General features: G+C 33.0%; 1 protein-coding gene across 1 annotated transcript; it reads right to left on the bottom strand.

Moving 5' to 3' along the window:
• LOC107618682 (uncharacterized) lies at positions 1–1,665 on the bottom strand. The gene is made up of 5 exons (XM_088497871.1): positions 1,609–1,665; positions 1,313–1,498; positions 949–1,072; positions 111–197; positions 1–29 (listed from the first exon to the last, which is right to left on the bottom strand). Exons 1-5 carry the CDS (start codon positions 1,663–1,665, stop codon positions 1–3), a joined length of 483 nt encoding a protein of 160 aa, XP_088353997.1.
• Between the last annotated feature and the right edge of the window lie 14,135 nt (positions 1,666–15,800).

Below are 15,800 nucleotides of genomic sequence, written 5' to 3'. Positions count from 1 at the left end.
TCATCCAACTCGATGGCACGGCCATAAGACTGATGGAGAATTCAAAAGTAAGTTGGTGGTTGAGGAATTAATCATCCAGAAGATTTAAGAGGAACCCAAGCAGAAGGTACCTTTATGGCTGCAGTATACCTTCCCAGTTGCTGATAAGCAAGGCCCAAATAGCAAGTGAAAAGGATGATGTCCAGAATCATAACTACCTGTGAATGCCCAACTATGAATAGCTTTGAATTTGTTACTGAATATATGTAATTGATCATTTCTGCCATATCATACAGGGCTAATTCCTGCCAGCTCCAATCCCAGAATTTCTATCAAGGGACCAAAGTTGAATCAATCACATGATGCACTGTACAAACTCTGGCTCTAACAATTCCAATAAAAATAATATACACTGAAAATGACAGTGAAATGAAAATATAAGTATCATGACAATTTAGAATATTTTCTCAAGATCAGTGATCATCAACAGTGCTATGGAACTCAATTTGGTGCTGAATATAAGTAGCTTCAGCACTGAGAACAATTTAATAATTCTTACTTCAAACATATCAAAGTAAATAGAAAAGGCTTGATAGTATTCGGCACAAACCCTTTTACTATTAAATAATTGAATGATAAAACCTACTAAAGTGTGACCTTATTCATATCAATTGCAAATGTTTTCCCCCAATTCAAATTAATAAATGAACATTTGGTTCTTAGTTTTGACTCATAATTATTTAGCATTGAACTTTATGCACTCAAAAACCAAGGATAATTTCATTAGGGACTTTGATATAAAGCCTAATGTCATATTATATCACTCCCACAAGCAGAAGCAAAAGCACAATTTGGTTATTGCACTACATGAATTAGAAAGGAAGTAAAGAGACAAGCATAAAGTTTCATGAATCCTTCTGTTCATGAATCCTTCTATTTTCAATCAAGCAAATTCATCCCAGTTCATACCCTTTGCAAGAGCTACACGAACAGCTAATATAGCAGCATCCACATCTTCTAAGTTGTATTCTATCAATTTTGCCATTTTAACACAGTGATCAGCTTCTTTCCTCAATGTGTGCACTCGATTTTCCTACACAGGGAAATGATAGATATAATTGTTTTACATGTTAGCACCATCAATGAAATCAATAATACTTGAACAGCAAGTTTTTTCACTTTTTTCTCAACTTCACATGAAAACTATGCCTGTTTATTAGATCTGAAAGAGACTTCAAATATTAGAACATAAACATGTATTTAGTCTTATAAGAGGTTCTTCTTTTGGGTTAGAATCCAGTAACATGAGTGTGACTCTGGCATGGGTACCAACCTGATCCTGGCGTATTTTATTCAGCTTCTGAGCAGCTGAGTTTTCTTTGGCTTTCTGCTGTTGTTCAGACCTTTGGCTCTCAATTTTGCTGTAGAACTCATCCAAGGAAGCATCAAATGTCTCAAATTTTGTGTAATCCCTTGACTTAAACTGGTTGACTAAGATTGGGCAGAACTCGTCATAAATCTGCATCAACATATACAGAATACCACAAAATCATTTGAGTATGCATTTTTGTCCCTAATTCTCTCCCATACTCACTATGCCCCTATAATTATAGAGAAATAGAATAAAACCTGGCTAACACTTCCTGTTTGAGAGGAAGAATCCTTTCCCAAATTTTGTTTCTGCATCAAAATGTATCCTCCAGGAACTATTTGACAGATGAAATATCTCTAAATAATATATTTGTCTGCAGATGTCAAGAGATCACAATTCTAGATCAAATTTTTCCAAAAAAACACTACCAAAATTATGTGGAAGACAGCATAATAAGTAACTAAAACTCACAAATCCAGCTGTTTAGAGGCATTCCTTGAGCTGCACGGCCAGTATTTAGAACATAACCATTCATCAGAAAGCTGTCCCTAAAAAGTGGATTCTGCGTAGTTATCACTGTATGTATAATCAAATCATTTGTTTATTCATTGATCATATAGCACTATTAGTTTGCAACCAAGGAAACAATTGCAATAAACACCTTTTTTGTATATATAAAAATGATTTTGGAAAGCCTTTCAACTTCCCTGAAATTGGTATAAGCTGATAAACAAGGGCATTATATATGCCAATGTATAAGCTGATAAGGGAGGCAGAGAAACACAAATTAACACTTAAATAAAGCAAATTATAGAGGTATAGAAGATCAAACTAAGTTACAAGAGTAACAAAATAGATAAATGCATCTAAGATGGCCCCAGGCTTGTTTTGCTTGATTGGCCCAAGTCCAAAGGCTTGACAAAGGTGAAGGAACAAAACCTGCAACTTTTTAACTATTGTAGCCATTGCTTCCTCAGAGGCTAGCTTGCAATTCCGGAAAGATGAATCTCCATATGCCTAAGACAGAGAAGAACAAACTAAGATATTTTATCAACTATCATAAGCATGTGCCTGTTAAGTTTCTAACTTTTCCAAACACATTTATGAGCACTCAATAATAACAAGAGTGGCCAAATAAATATAATTAATTACCATATTAGCATCTGGAAGTTCTCTAACAGCATCATTAACATTTTCAGCAGTTTGTTTTACCTGATTAACACAGATACATACCAACAATTATCCAATGTAAAATAAAGAGAATTGCAAGAATTAGTTAATGATTAGAAATTTAGATTAGCTGGATTCCTTCTTCCTCCTTAGAATTAGTTAACACAGATACACAGATATCACACATCATGCAATGCTAGTCTATTCATTTAGATTAGCTGGATTCCTTCTTCCTCCTTAGATTTTCACTTACTATGTGTGTGTTGTGACAAAAGAAGACAACAAATTGGATGTTTACTATTGTTCTGTTTGGTGAGTTTTCTTTTTCTTTAGGGTGTACTTTTTCCCGTTTACAGTTTACAAATTGTTGAATGAGAATAATGGTTTCCTCGGCATGGCTTATTTTTACCATCGTTGTCTGATTCTCTGATTACTTGCTGCTTTCATCTTCGTTCTATGGTAGACATGGTTATCACATTAAAGAAGAAAAGAATAATGCTTTCTATTTTTCCATGGTTCGGAGTGGTCATTGGTTCAATTACAAAATACATACAAAGATGGTGTTAAGTGAAAAAATAACTGGTTAAACTTGATGCTTAAATATGTTTGATGCTAGTGGATTAGATGTCAATGATCTGCTTTTTGGTGCATTCTTCAGCCGTCATTCTAACAAGCTAAATCTATTTCTGAAAATTTAGTACTTTATGTTTCAGACTCAGAGAATTAGAAACTATCAAGTAAAGAAATATTAACCTGAGTATTTTGACCCCACCAACTTGATCTCGTCTAACAGATCCATCGCCAGTTCTAGCAGATCCTGAGTATTCCTTCTGTATCAATCGAATCGAATCGATGTAACAGACGTAGTCAAGTCACCAAGAGAACCCCACTGCTCAGCCACCCTTTTATATATTATATTTGAAGTCTGAACCCTCTCCAACATACATATTATGCACTGTCATGCTCTGCAACATTCACAATCTCAATTACTATCAACATAATCTCATAATTAGCATATAATTAGAGACATGAAACCCTAAACTTGAGTAGAGGCGTTACAGATCCATCGTTAAGAGTGAAGATATCAGAAATTTAGAAGCAAATTTAGAAGCATAGTGTCAACAAGATCTTGAGCTGTAACACTGAATAACAAGCAAATGATTATCAAACAATGAAAGCTGTAAATAATTATCAAACAAATATCTCAAATTGAATTACAAATTACTTGAACAAAGCAGAACAGAACAGATTCAACATTCGTCCAAGCAAATGATTCAAACGAAAGCTTCGATTGCAGAAAAAATTCATCAAAATCAGAGTAAATCCGCAGATTCAAACGAAGCACAAAAGTAGAGTATGATAAACCTAAAACTGGCACAGAAAAATTGAGCCCTAAGGTTTATCACAAAGAACAGAATCACAAAATCAGGATTTATATACCTGAAATTTGAGATGGTTACAAGAAGAACTGAGAGAGCGAGTTGAGATTAGATGGAAGAGGTGCCAGAGGGAGCAGATGCGATGAGAGCGTCGGCAGAGAGAGCTCTGCGACGAGAGCGGCGGCGGGGGATCTCGTAGGACGTAAGGGATGACAGAGAGATTGTGCGATGCAAGCAGCGGCGGCAGCGGCAACGGCCACGGCAGAAGAAGCAGAAGTAGCAGCCACGGAGAGAAAAGTAACTCGTGCCAGGGAGAGAGGAAGAAGCTTGTGTTTGATTTATGAATGGAGCTCGAAACACAGTTTGAACGGGGGCTGCCACGGAGAGAGAAGAGGGTATAGGTTAGGTCTAAATTAAAATTTTCAGACAGAAAATTTTAAATTACAGACGGATTTTCCGTCTGTAATAATTTAATAAAATGCGTGTTTTATCTACTTAATTACAGACGGAAAATCCGTCTGTAACCATTCCACGGAAAAAAAATTAATTTTTCCGACGGAATTATAGACGGATTCTCTTTTCCGTCTGTAATTTATGCTAATCTATTTTTTTTGTTTTCCGACAAAAAAATCCCTCTGAAATTCCGTCTGTATTTCAGTGGGATAAAATCCGTCGAAAATATCCGTCTGTAATAACTAATTTTCTAGTAGTGATACATGCCTATTCAATTTCTCCTTTTTCTTTTCGTGGTCACCATAACATTCACACTAAGGTTAAAGTATTCTTAAAGACTTACATAATTGAGATCGACGACATTGGTTAAAAAAATATATGTTAATAAAGGTGTAAAAGCTTAATAGTTAATGATGTTGTGCAAGTCAAGAATTCTTGGGGGATATAGGCATAAGCATATAGTTGTTATATTCAGAAATTCTACTTAATTATTATTGGTGGTAGGCTGGATGCAAGGATATATTAAATTATCAACTACTATTATGATTCTGTGAATAAGTGTTACTATTTTCTTATATGTATGATCTTTTGTTGCTCCTAGGTGTGAGGCTTTTCCAACGTACCCTAGAACCTACAATTTGGTGCATGCAGACGGACTTCTATCCCTTGAAACTTCTCAGCAGCGTAGATGCACTATGCTTGATATGTTTATTCTTTCAATTTGAAGCATTCAATCGATTGAATTATTAAAAACCCACATTTTAGTCATTGCTCAATCGATTGGGTAATATGACCAATCGATTGATTTTTGTGAAAACTATGCTGCCTTACAATTTTCAATAAATTGTTTTGTGATAACAACCTGTAGTCCAATCGATTGAGTTATGGGAAACTTGAAATTCAATCGATTGTTTTGATAATTCAATCGATTGATTTTCAAAGAAACACGATTTCACAGTCCTGGACGAACGTCACGAATCAAATATAATATTTTAATCGATTGGAATAGCCAAAATGTTTATTACGATCAATGGAAGATCTAATTTGTTATTATTTTTGTTTTTTATTGTTTATTAATGATAAAATAATAAATTATAAAATAAAAAATAATTTTTATAATAATTTTTGTTTTTATGAATAAAAAATAGTTTTTGGTCAACATCAGATCTTCCTAAGAGTATGTTTTCTCTAATTATTGTCACAAACAAAGCCGATTCTTGACTCACTAGTCCTATTTGCTGCCTAACCATCTAGCCTCAAACTCTTAACATCATTCTTATCTAGCAAAACTTATCCTAAACACAATTTCTTCAATTAATTAGTCTCACATAACATATCATATTATATCATATTGCCTTTAATTAATATGCATAACTTCAGCTCCAGATTTTTTAACAAGTAAACTATATACTAAATAAAAATGATTTTTAGCAGAAAAGGAGCTTCTTAGCTTTTAGCAAAGAGCTTGGCCAAAGTGGTTGTGTGAATGGCTCCAATAATAATTATCAAAGGAACTACAATAAAAGTAACCAGTGCCAATTGCCACACAGCATCGAATTCCACAGTAAATCCAAAAATAAATGTGTCAAAGTAGTGAAAAACAATTCATGTCTTATTAATAATGAGAATAGAAAAATTCAATTTTTTTAACTTAATAATTACATTAATTATCCAATTAAATAATTGGATCACAATTACTATAAATTGATTTCAAAATCTAGAAACAGAGTAAAATTAAAAATATAAAGCATATAATAAATCAAAAGATCATCAAATATAAATTTTTTAATAAAAACAGAAGTTAAGAACAATAAAAAATAAAAAAAATTCATCAACAGTTTTCAACCCAATTTTAACCGTATGCATCTTGCATGTTGACACAATATATATCTTGCATGTTGAATTTACAGTGTCAAATAGAGGGATAACAAACATCCTGTTGGAAGGGCAGAGATTCTTTACATGATTTTGAGACATCTTTAACAGTGATTCTTCGTCACATGTTATGCTGCACGTAACACGTATCCTGTGTTAGACCATCTTCAGTAGTAAACTCATATCAGTTTCTATTTATGGCCTATCTATCATAAAAAGTAACTCCACATCAACTTTTGCGTCATAAACGGTAAATAGAAACTCAAAGTATCTCTCTTCTCCATTAGGAGGAACTAACTTTAGTCTCTTTTGTGGTCCCACTTAATTAATTAATTAAAATACTTAAAATTAATGTAATTAATTTTTTAATAATATTATTTAAATTTATAAATTTAAAAATAATTCACTATTAAAAGATATTAATATTAAATAAATTCATATATAATAATAATACACAATATATAATTCGGAATTACACTAATTTATAGTTTTGTGTTTACAATTACTAATTTTAATAATATCGTAGCATTTTAAATTTTAAAAATAAAAATAACTAACTCAACTAAGAATTATTTTGTAAGGTGTAAAAATTAAATTTATTTTTTAATGTAAGTAAATTTAATTAATTATAATTTAATATAATAATATAAATAATATTTAATATTAATTATGATATAAATAATTAATATAAATCATTAATTAAATAAAAATTTAATTATTTAATCTAATTAATTATTTTTTAAATAATTAATATAAATTATTAATTAAATAAAAATATAATTATGTAATATAATTTTTATTATAATTATTACTAATTTAATTATTATTTTATTATTTAATATAATTATTTAATTATTTCAGATTTTATATTATTATTTTTTTAAAATAACTTGTCAAATGGCAAGTTATTATTGGTTAATTTGAGTCCCTATTTAGAGGGACTCCCTCACCTTGAGACCTGTGCGGAAACTCATTCCTTCTCTTTTCCAATGGTTAGAGTTTTTGTGTGTCAAAAAAAAATGAAAGAGAAACTCACCATTGTAGGTGCTCTTAGAGCAAGGTTCTAAGATACCTTTAGCCAGAAATCCTTATCATGTGTGTGCATCTTACGTGTTGATCACTTTTTTGGTTGGTCTCTATGCACCTAATAGACATGCTCTGGAAAGTACTATATATTCACAGGTTGGTGTCTTTAAAGGGGAGGGAGGAACTCGTTTTGGCTTCGTTGAGGCTTAGGGATAGTTTAGTTTGGTAAAGTTTTTACTTTTTAAAAGTTGTAGCATTTATATTTGGTAAATTAAATTAAAAATTGTTTTTAATAATCACAAGCAACAATAATTGCATTTGGTAAAATAGCTTTTAAAATTTAAAAATACTATAATAGATATAAATGCAAGTATTAAATTTGAAAATTAGTTAACATATGAGGTTATATTAGACTTCTAAATTTTGAAAAGCACAAGCCAACTTTAAAAAGCTCTATCTTATGTGCTTTCAAAAATACTCCGATCTTTTAAAAGCTACAAACACAAGCACATAATCTTTTTTATTTACCAAACACAAAATAAGGAGTTTGAGCTTTTAAAAAACACAAGCACCTCTTCAAAAAATTTTACCAAACCAAGCCTTAAGTTTCATTTCACATTTCACCATTTACATTTTATAGAAGGTTATTGAAAGAGAAGAAGGAAAATTTTGATGAAAGTCAGATTAAGTAATGTGTTTAGTAATTATAGTATCTGATTATATTAATACATCAGAATATATTATTAATTATTTAGGACAATCTAATTATATAAATTTATTATTTTTGTAAATTTAAAATTTAGTATTTAAAATGTATTAATTTTAGTATGATTATTTTAGTATTATTCGTAGTTGTAGTAAATTAAATTATTTAAATATATTTTTTTTGTGATAATATTAATAAATTTTATTTATTTTCTCGTATTAGTTTTTTTCAAATAATATTATTGTGATTTAATCAGTTATTCTGTAGTTATTAAAATTAATAAAAAATACAAATATTGATAAAAAAGATTTTAGATCTTTCGTTATTATATTTTTTTTATGTTAAAAATTATTTTTATTGAAATTAGTAAATAAGATAATTTATCGTGTAATTTTTAAAATTAATAAATAATATAAATGGAAATTACCTTTTTGGAATTTTTTGTAATTATGTTTTATTTTATTTTATGTTATAATATTTACATTTTGTACTAGTTGGTAGTTATTAATATTAATAAATAATATAAATATAAAAATGTAATTTTTTAAATTTTATATAATTATTTTTAATTTCTGTTTAATGTTATTTTTATTTTATTATAATTTGTATTTTATTAATTTTAATAAATAATATTAATAATAATACAAATTATCTGTAATTATTATTGTATTATTTTTTTGAATTTTATGTGGTTATTTTTATTTTAAATTTTGGAGATTATAAAATTGTCTTCTATTTTCTACTTTCGATTGTCCTGTACCAAACTAACAGGAATTTTTTGTTTTTGCAGTGATGTTCGTATGCCACCAACAGCGGTGCAGCCATCAGCAAGGTTGATGCCAGCGACGCGCATCTGAGCTTGGTACACCTCCATCTGAGCTTCCAAACGTGGTTCTTGCACGACGTTGAGGCGGCTCGCGCCAAACCGCATCAGGATCGACGACTTAAGTTGCAGAGCCATTGGTGGTGTCCTCCCCATCTTGCTGAAACTGTTGAGTTGCAGCCACTAGTCTCTGTGTACAACTTTTGTGATTGGTACGACAGATATACAGTTATTCTCTAATAATTTTATAGCAGAAGATAATCAGATGTATGTTTACTCACATAATGGTCCTGAGACCATTAATAAGCAAATGTCTCTTTGTTCTCCTTCAACGTATGGGTGTACTTGAACGTCTCCGCCAATGTTGCCTTGCGATCCAACGAATTCGACTACACATGTTGCATTGAAATAATATAATTAGGATGCCTAGTAATGATATGCAGAAAAATATAACTAAGTTATTAACAAAATTAAAGTAACTTTACATACCAGCCTGGCCTTAGTCTTCATGAAGATCGCTGAGCTGCTAGTATACTTGGACGACCTAGTTAAGGCCCTGTTAGCTATATTGGTGAGACGCCGATGCCGGAACCCCTCATCAATCTTCCAATGAACAAACAAAGCCTTCTTTATAGAGTAAATAGACAAAATCGTCCCTGAAAGATACCCCGATCTCCATTTTGGTCCTCGAAAGATAAAGTTAATCGAAATCGTCTCCGAAAGATACACAATTGGTCACGTTAGTCCTTCCGTCAATTGGATGATGACGTGTCACAATATGATTGGTTGACGTGTCAGCTCAGTGACACCTGGCATGCCACGTGTCAGGTCAGTGACACGTGGCATGCCACGTGGCACTTGACATGTAAAAAAGTTATTTATAATCAAAATAGTCCTTGAAAGTTCAGACGTAAGTCATTTTCATCCCTGAAATTTTAAAAATTAATCAAATTAGTCCTTATATAATTTTTTTTATTTTTTCTTGATAATATTAAATTTAAAATATTTTTGATACTACTAATTTTAATAGAAATATAATTGACAATCAAAAAATTAGTAATTGTATCTTTTCTTCTTAAAAATTTTTTCAATAAAATTATCTCTCTCCTTTAATTTTTGTCAAAATCTCTCTTATTCTTTTCTATTCTAAAACCTTTTCTATTATATTATTAAGAAGAACTTAAAGCTTAATGTTCCTTAGTATTTTCTTACATTTTGCTTTAGGAATGTTTCTTTTATATATATATACTCAAAATTGAAATGTATGTATTTGTTAACCTAAATAAAGTTATATATTCAAAATCAAAATTTATGTATGTTAACCTAAACAAAGTTAATAAAAATTTATACATCTTTTTTTTTTCATTATGGTATTACTTTCATTTAGGTTAACATACATAAGTTTTGATTTTGACTATATAACTTTGTTTAGGTTAACAAATATCTACATTTCAATTTTGAGTATATATATATATATAATGTAAGAAAAAGGTTTTAGAATAGAAAAGAATAAGAGAGATTTTGACAAGAATTAAAGGAGAGAGATAATTTTATTGAAAAAAATTTTAAGAAGAAAAGATACAATTACTAATTTTTGATTGTCAATTACATTTCTATTAGAATTAGTAGTATAAAAAAATATTTTAAATTTAATATTATCAAGAAAAAATAAAAAAAATTATATAAGGACTAATTTGATTAATTTTTAAAATTTCAGGGATGAAAATGACTTACGTCTGAACTTTCAAGGACTATTTTGATTATAAATAACCTTTTTACATATCAAGTGCCACGTGTCACTGATCTAACACGTGGCATGCCACGTGTCACTGACCTAACACGTGGCATGCCAGGTGTCACTAAGCTGACACGTCAACCAATCATCTTGTGACACATGGCACTAGCCCCCCACGTCATCATATGCCACATGGCACTTAACGTGACACATCATCATCCAACTGACGGAAGGAATAACGTGACAAATCGTGTATCTTTCAGGGACGATTTCGATTAACTTTATCTTTCGAGGACCAAAATGGAGATCGGAGTATCTTTCAAAGACGATTTTGTCTATTTACTCCTTTATATCTAGTCGGAGCCAGGTTGTCCGGTGTTCCCACCCCTGACAAACATTATCCAGCATCTGCTGGACCATTCTATAGTCGAATATCTTTCTGATGGTAAGGTCATTCTCAGCGTCCCACCTAAAGTGCAGCTGCAACAAAGAAACTTTAAAATTAGCTAAGCAAGATAGAAGATATAAACTAGTTAAAAATGTTTGAAACTAAAAAAAAAAGTAATTTCCACCCATTTCTGAAAGCATCGCTTCCTGGTCTAAGCAGGATTTTTTGTGTAGCTAGGCTAGGGATGGTCGTACACCAGCTTGATGATGTTGGTCATCTCTTGAGTACACGCGTTGTTGTTCGGCGCAAACTTAACAACCCACAAACAAGAATCAACCTAAATCCACTAAATAGGAATCATAATCATTGAAACCTAAAATAATAACCGGGCAACCAAATAAACCTAAATCCACTAAACATGAATCAATTTTCAAGAACTTTCAGCAATAAAGTTAATCATAGTCATTAAAATAGGAAAACACTGACCAAGCAAGAAAATCAACCTAAATCTACTAAACATGAATGAATTTTCAGGAACTTTCAGCAACAATCATAATCATTGAAACAGGAAATACTAACCAGGTAACCAAATAAACCTAAATCCACTAGACAGAAATCAATTTCCAGGAACTTTCGGCAACAAAGTTAATCATAATTATTAAAACTTAAAAAATACTAACAGCATTCAAACCTAAATCTGCTAAACTAGAATCAATTTTTAGGCATTTTTAGGAATAACCATAAACAAAAAATACATGAGACTTAACGTGATACTTACCCCGTGTTGCTATCATGCCAAATCTTCAACCGTACGATGGGAGGTGGTGGAGGGGGATTAGCTGCTGCCTCACTTACGTGGCCGGACTCCAATGCCGTGGCATCCGTCGCTGGAGGCGGCATCGACATGGATGCGAGCTACTGAGCAGTAGAAGGCGGCATCATCGCCGTAGACGGAGGCACATAGTTGGAGTTAGGGACCATGATGAACGGCTGGTCCGCTACACCCGCAACCTGTGGTGTCACCGGGGTGGTCAGAGTAGAGGGAGAGGATCCAGAAGTCTTGGGGATACTGGAAGTAACCCTCCTTCTACCTCGACCATGGCTACGACCACGACCAGCAGCCTGATCCGCAACACCTCTACCTGTCGACATGTCTGCAAATATCAAATTATCAAACAATCCCAGCAATAATTTTTCAGCAAAACAGTCATCAACGCGACAACTAACACAATTTGACAAGTCCAAATACTTCAATAATTCAAAACCTAATGTATTGAATCTAACCTAATTTAATCAATCTAAATCCACTAAGATTAGAAAACTAAAATGAACTAACTTTAAAATTGTTTCAAAATTAAAATTGAAATTCTAATCAAACCTAAACTAAATTAAACTAAAATTAAATAATTATCAAACAATCTCAACAATAATTTCTCAGCAAAACACAAGGTTGCAATAACCGAATCGATCAATAAATTAGTGGAGTGACTGATTCAACAATTCAATCGAAGTTTAATCGATTTAATTAAATATAAAATAAAATTATTAAAAATTTAATATACAAATTTCAATATTCAAATTTAATCATTTCTAATATTTTTATACAAAGTTCAACATGAAAACATATCACCGATTATCATTTTAAGCTCAAGAAGAATAACATAAATGAAAACTAAATAAATAAATAAAATGAAACTATTCTAAACTCTGATAATTTTTTTCGGCTTCAATGACTCAATCTCCATTTAATGAAGAATTCTCTTTAATTGCTTTCACCACAGTTATATTCAGAATCAATTCAATTTTTCATGCTTAAACATTACCAGCGTTAATAATACTTAAAAATTAATTACTTCTTAAAACCTTGTATTGTGCATAATGAAAACTTTAATGCAATTATAGCATTTCAAAGACATCAAGTATACTATATCTGTGGATTAGATTTTTTGCAGATACCAAATCAAAGTTCCATCCCTAGCAATGTCTATAGTAACAAATAAAAATTATAAACAATTAAATAATGACTATCATAGGATACCTTGTGCACACCTCGAAATCCACAACCCTTTTTTAGATCCACACCATGTAGTTCTAAATCAGGCTTGCTACCAAGAAAATTATCAAATTCATCATCTAGTTCTTTAATTTGTTCTTTCCATCGTCATTAACCCTATCATTTAAGCCCTCATCATTGTCACTTTCAGTTAACAATAGTACCACTGTGTTCCTGTTGTCGTCATTCCAAATGCTAAAAATAAAATGAATAAAAATCATAGTGAAACATAATCTCAAGCAGCAAGCCAGTTTTTCCAAAAATACCAGAATAACATAACCAACCTGTGTAATTTCACGACGGCAGGAGAGGGTCGTTCGTACTTCGTAGAGAGAGAGAGAGAGAGAGAGAGAGAGAGAGAGAGAGAGAGAGAGAGAGAGAGAGAGAGAGAGCACGGGCTCGACGACGACAGAAGCAACGAGGACAGAGATGATGACGCGACGGGGGCCAATGACGACAAGGACATGTCCGAGCTCGACGACGAGACAGAGATGGTGACAACAGCTCCGAACCGAACTTCTGGCGACGCGACGAGAGGAGCAACCTTTCAAGAGGTGAGGAAGGCAACTGTTGTTGTCACCGCTGGTGCCGATAGTGATGGGTGCTGATGGTGCCTACTTTGCTTTGGTAATTTCCTCTGAGGCTTTGATAGGGTTAGGGTTCTTCAGGAAGGGGGCTTTTTATTTTGAGAGAAAGAAAGAAGCAGGGATCCGTGTTCTGCTTCAGCTATTTTTTTGGGAAAATGACACTGTTTTGAGGTAGAAATTATTTTGTATATGGAGAAAGCAATGGTGCTTTCTTCAAATATTGGAATTTCGGGTGATTTTCAGAATTGTGGAGCCATCAGAAATGCTGGCCAACACGCAGATCGCGTGTTGTTCACCACGCAGCTTGTGTGCTGACGTGTCGCACATGCAAAGTGCAAGAGACAAGAGGCAACCATACATACAAGAAGCAACCATATATACTCAGTTTAACCTTGGTCCATACAAGAGGCAACCATACACACTCAGCTCTTCATCCAAGCATCATGCAGGCCGCGTGTCAACACCCAAGCAGCACACAGCGTGCGAGTTGATGACGCTACGCCACGTGCATGCCACCAAGGCAGCACGCAGGCTGCGTGTTGGTGCCGTGTCATCCATGCAGCAGCACGCGAGCTGCGTGTTGATGTCGCTACGCCACTTGTCTAGCATGCAATAGCACGTGGGATGCGTGTTGCCCCGTGTCGGCATGCAGGAGGCAGGCCCCCTCTGGGAACAAGCGTCATTAATGGTGGGAAGGAAGGTTGGTAGTGCGCCCGTCTATTAAAAGGGTAGTGAGGCTCATCGCTGTTGTATTGTTAAGAGGTGGTCGGGTTGGAGGTTTAGGGTTGCCTTCCATTGTTGAGGGAGATGAGGGTGGGCTTTTGACTTAGGATTTTGAATTAGTTTTAAGGTTGAGAGTGAGATTAGAATACTCAAAATGGTACATAATTATACGTCTCCTGAAGATCATGTGGTCAATTATTTGAGAATCATAATTATGTAAGTCTGTTATTTATGTTTAATTTATTAGTATTTACTTGGTTAACATTAATTTAGCAGTTTATAATTATTTATTTGGATATTATTATTCTAAGTGTAATGTTAAATATTAATATAAATTATAATTAATGTTAATTTTTTTTTAAATTAATATATATTTTTTGTTATTTATTAGAATATTTTTTTGAAATTAATATATATTTTTTATTATTTATTCGAAATTAATATAAATTATAATCAAACTTATATTTTGCTAGCCAATAATATATAATTATATGTTATAGTGAAACTAATAAAGAATATGGATGTGTAATAAGAAATTCGTTTACTTTTTGTTAGAAGAAGTTATCAATTTATTCGTATTGCTATTTATTAAATTAATTCCTTTTGTGGTTGAACCTTATTAGGCTAATAGGAATATTTTGCCCTGTAAGCTTGACCAACCAGAGACGTGACATTCGGGTGTTGAGCAAGTCTTACGGACCACTGGATTTTACCAACTCTCTAGAGTTGGAGTGATTAGAGGGCATTCCGCGATGCTAGCTGCTCTTGGAAAGGTGGCGGCTGGAGACACATACGTTTGTAATGCCAGTGGGTGAGGTTACAGTGACACTGGATGACGTGTTATACATATTTTGCCTACCGATCGACAGAGAAGTTGTGACTGGTTGGACCGATAGTAGTCATGACTTCTTGATCACACAGAGCCTTGCGATATTCGGTAGAGAACCCCAAGTGAGCAGTTCCTCCAAGAATTACATAAATAGACACACAACCTTTGGACACATGGGAGTCTATTATGCGCTATGTTAGGTGTCACATCTTCTATCTGCTGGGTACCACACTCTTCATGGATAAGTCGACGGCATATGCCCACGCAAAGTATCTGCCACTGCTCCAAAACTTTGATTAGATTGGCAATTACAGTTGGGGTCAGCTTGTCTAGCACACCTTTATAGGTCACTGTGTCGTGCATCACAGTACGATTGTAAGGAGATGGATGACCTACTTGATTTGTTGTTTGCTTGGGCGTGGGAGCATATGCCGTGGTTGGCGCCGATTCCCCGACACCGGCTTCCGCAGGCTGAGATACTGGTGGCACGCAGATAACCGTCATTATTTTATTGGAACTTAATGTGTATGTTATTTATGGATTACTAGCAAGATTTAATTCAAACTATGTAGATAATTTTCTATGTTGCAAATGGAGTCATCATCCATGGGTCCAAAAATGGCGAGATATGACTCAGGCATCTATTAGGCACGCAATCGACTTTATGGAGGAGGTGAGTATGGGTTTAGAGGTTTTCTTATA

The sequence above is a fragment of the Arachis ipaensis genome, chromosome B9, assembly GCF_059453495.1.
Source record: "Arachis ipaensis isolate K30076 ecotype BB chromosome B9, ASM5945349v1, whole genome shotgun sequence".
Lineage (NCBI taxonomy): Eukaryota > Viridiplantae > Streptophyta > Magnoliopsida > Fabales > Fabaceae > Arachis > Arachis ipaensis.
The sequence above is the reverse complement of the archived record's forward strand: the minus strand, read 5'-3'. Positions and strand labels throughout refer to the sequence as shown.

Excerpts from the sequence above, each read along its gene's own strand:
- LOC107618682 (XM_088497871.1), bottom strand. The coding sequence starts at position 1,665 with ATGCAGAAACAAAATTTGGGAAAGGATTCTTCCTCTCAAACAGGAAGT. Across the intron at positions 1,499-1,608 it reads AAACAGGAAGTGTTAGCCAG|ATTTATGACGAGTTCTGCCC; the intron begins GTTTTATTCTAT and ends ATGTTGATGCAG. Across the intron at positions 198-948 it reads TCGTGTAGCTCTTGCAAAGG|GTAGTTATGATTCTGGACAT; the intron begins GTATGAACTGGG and ends GGGCATTCACAG.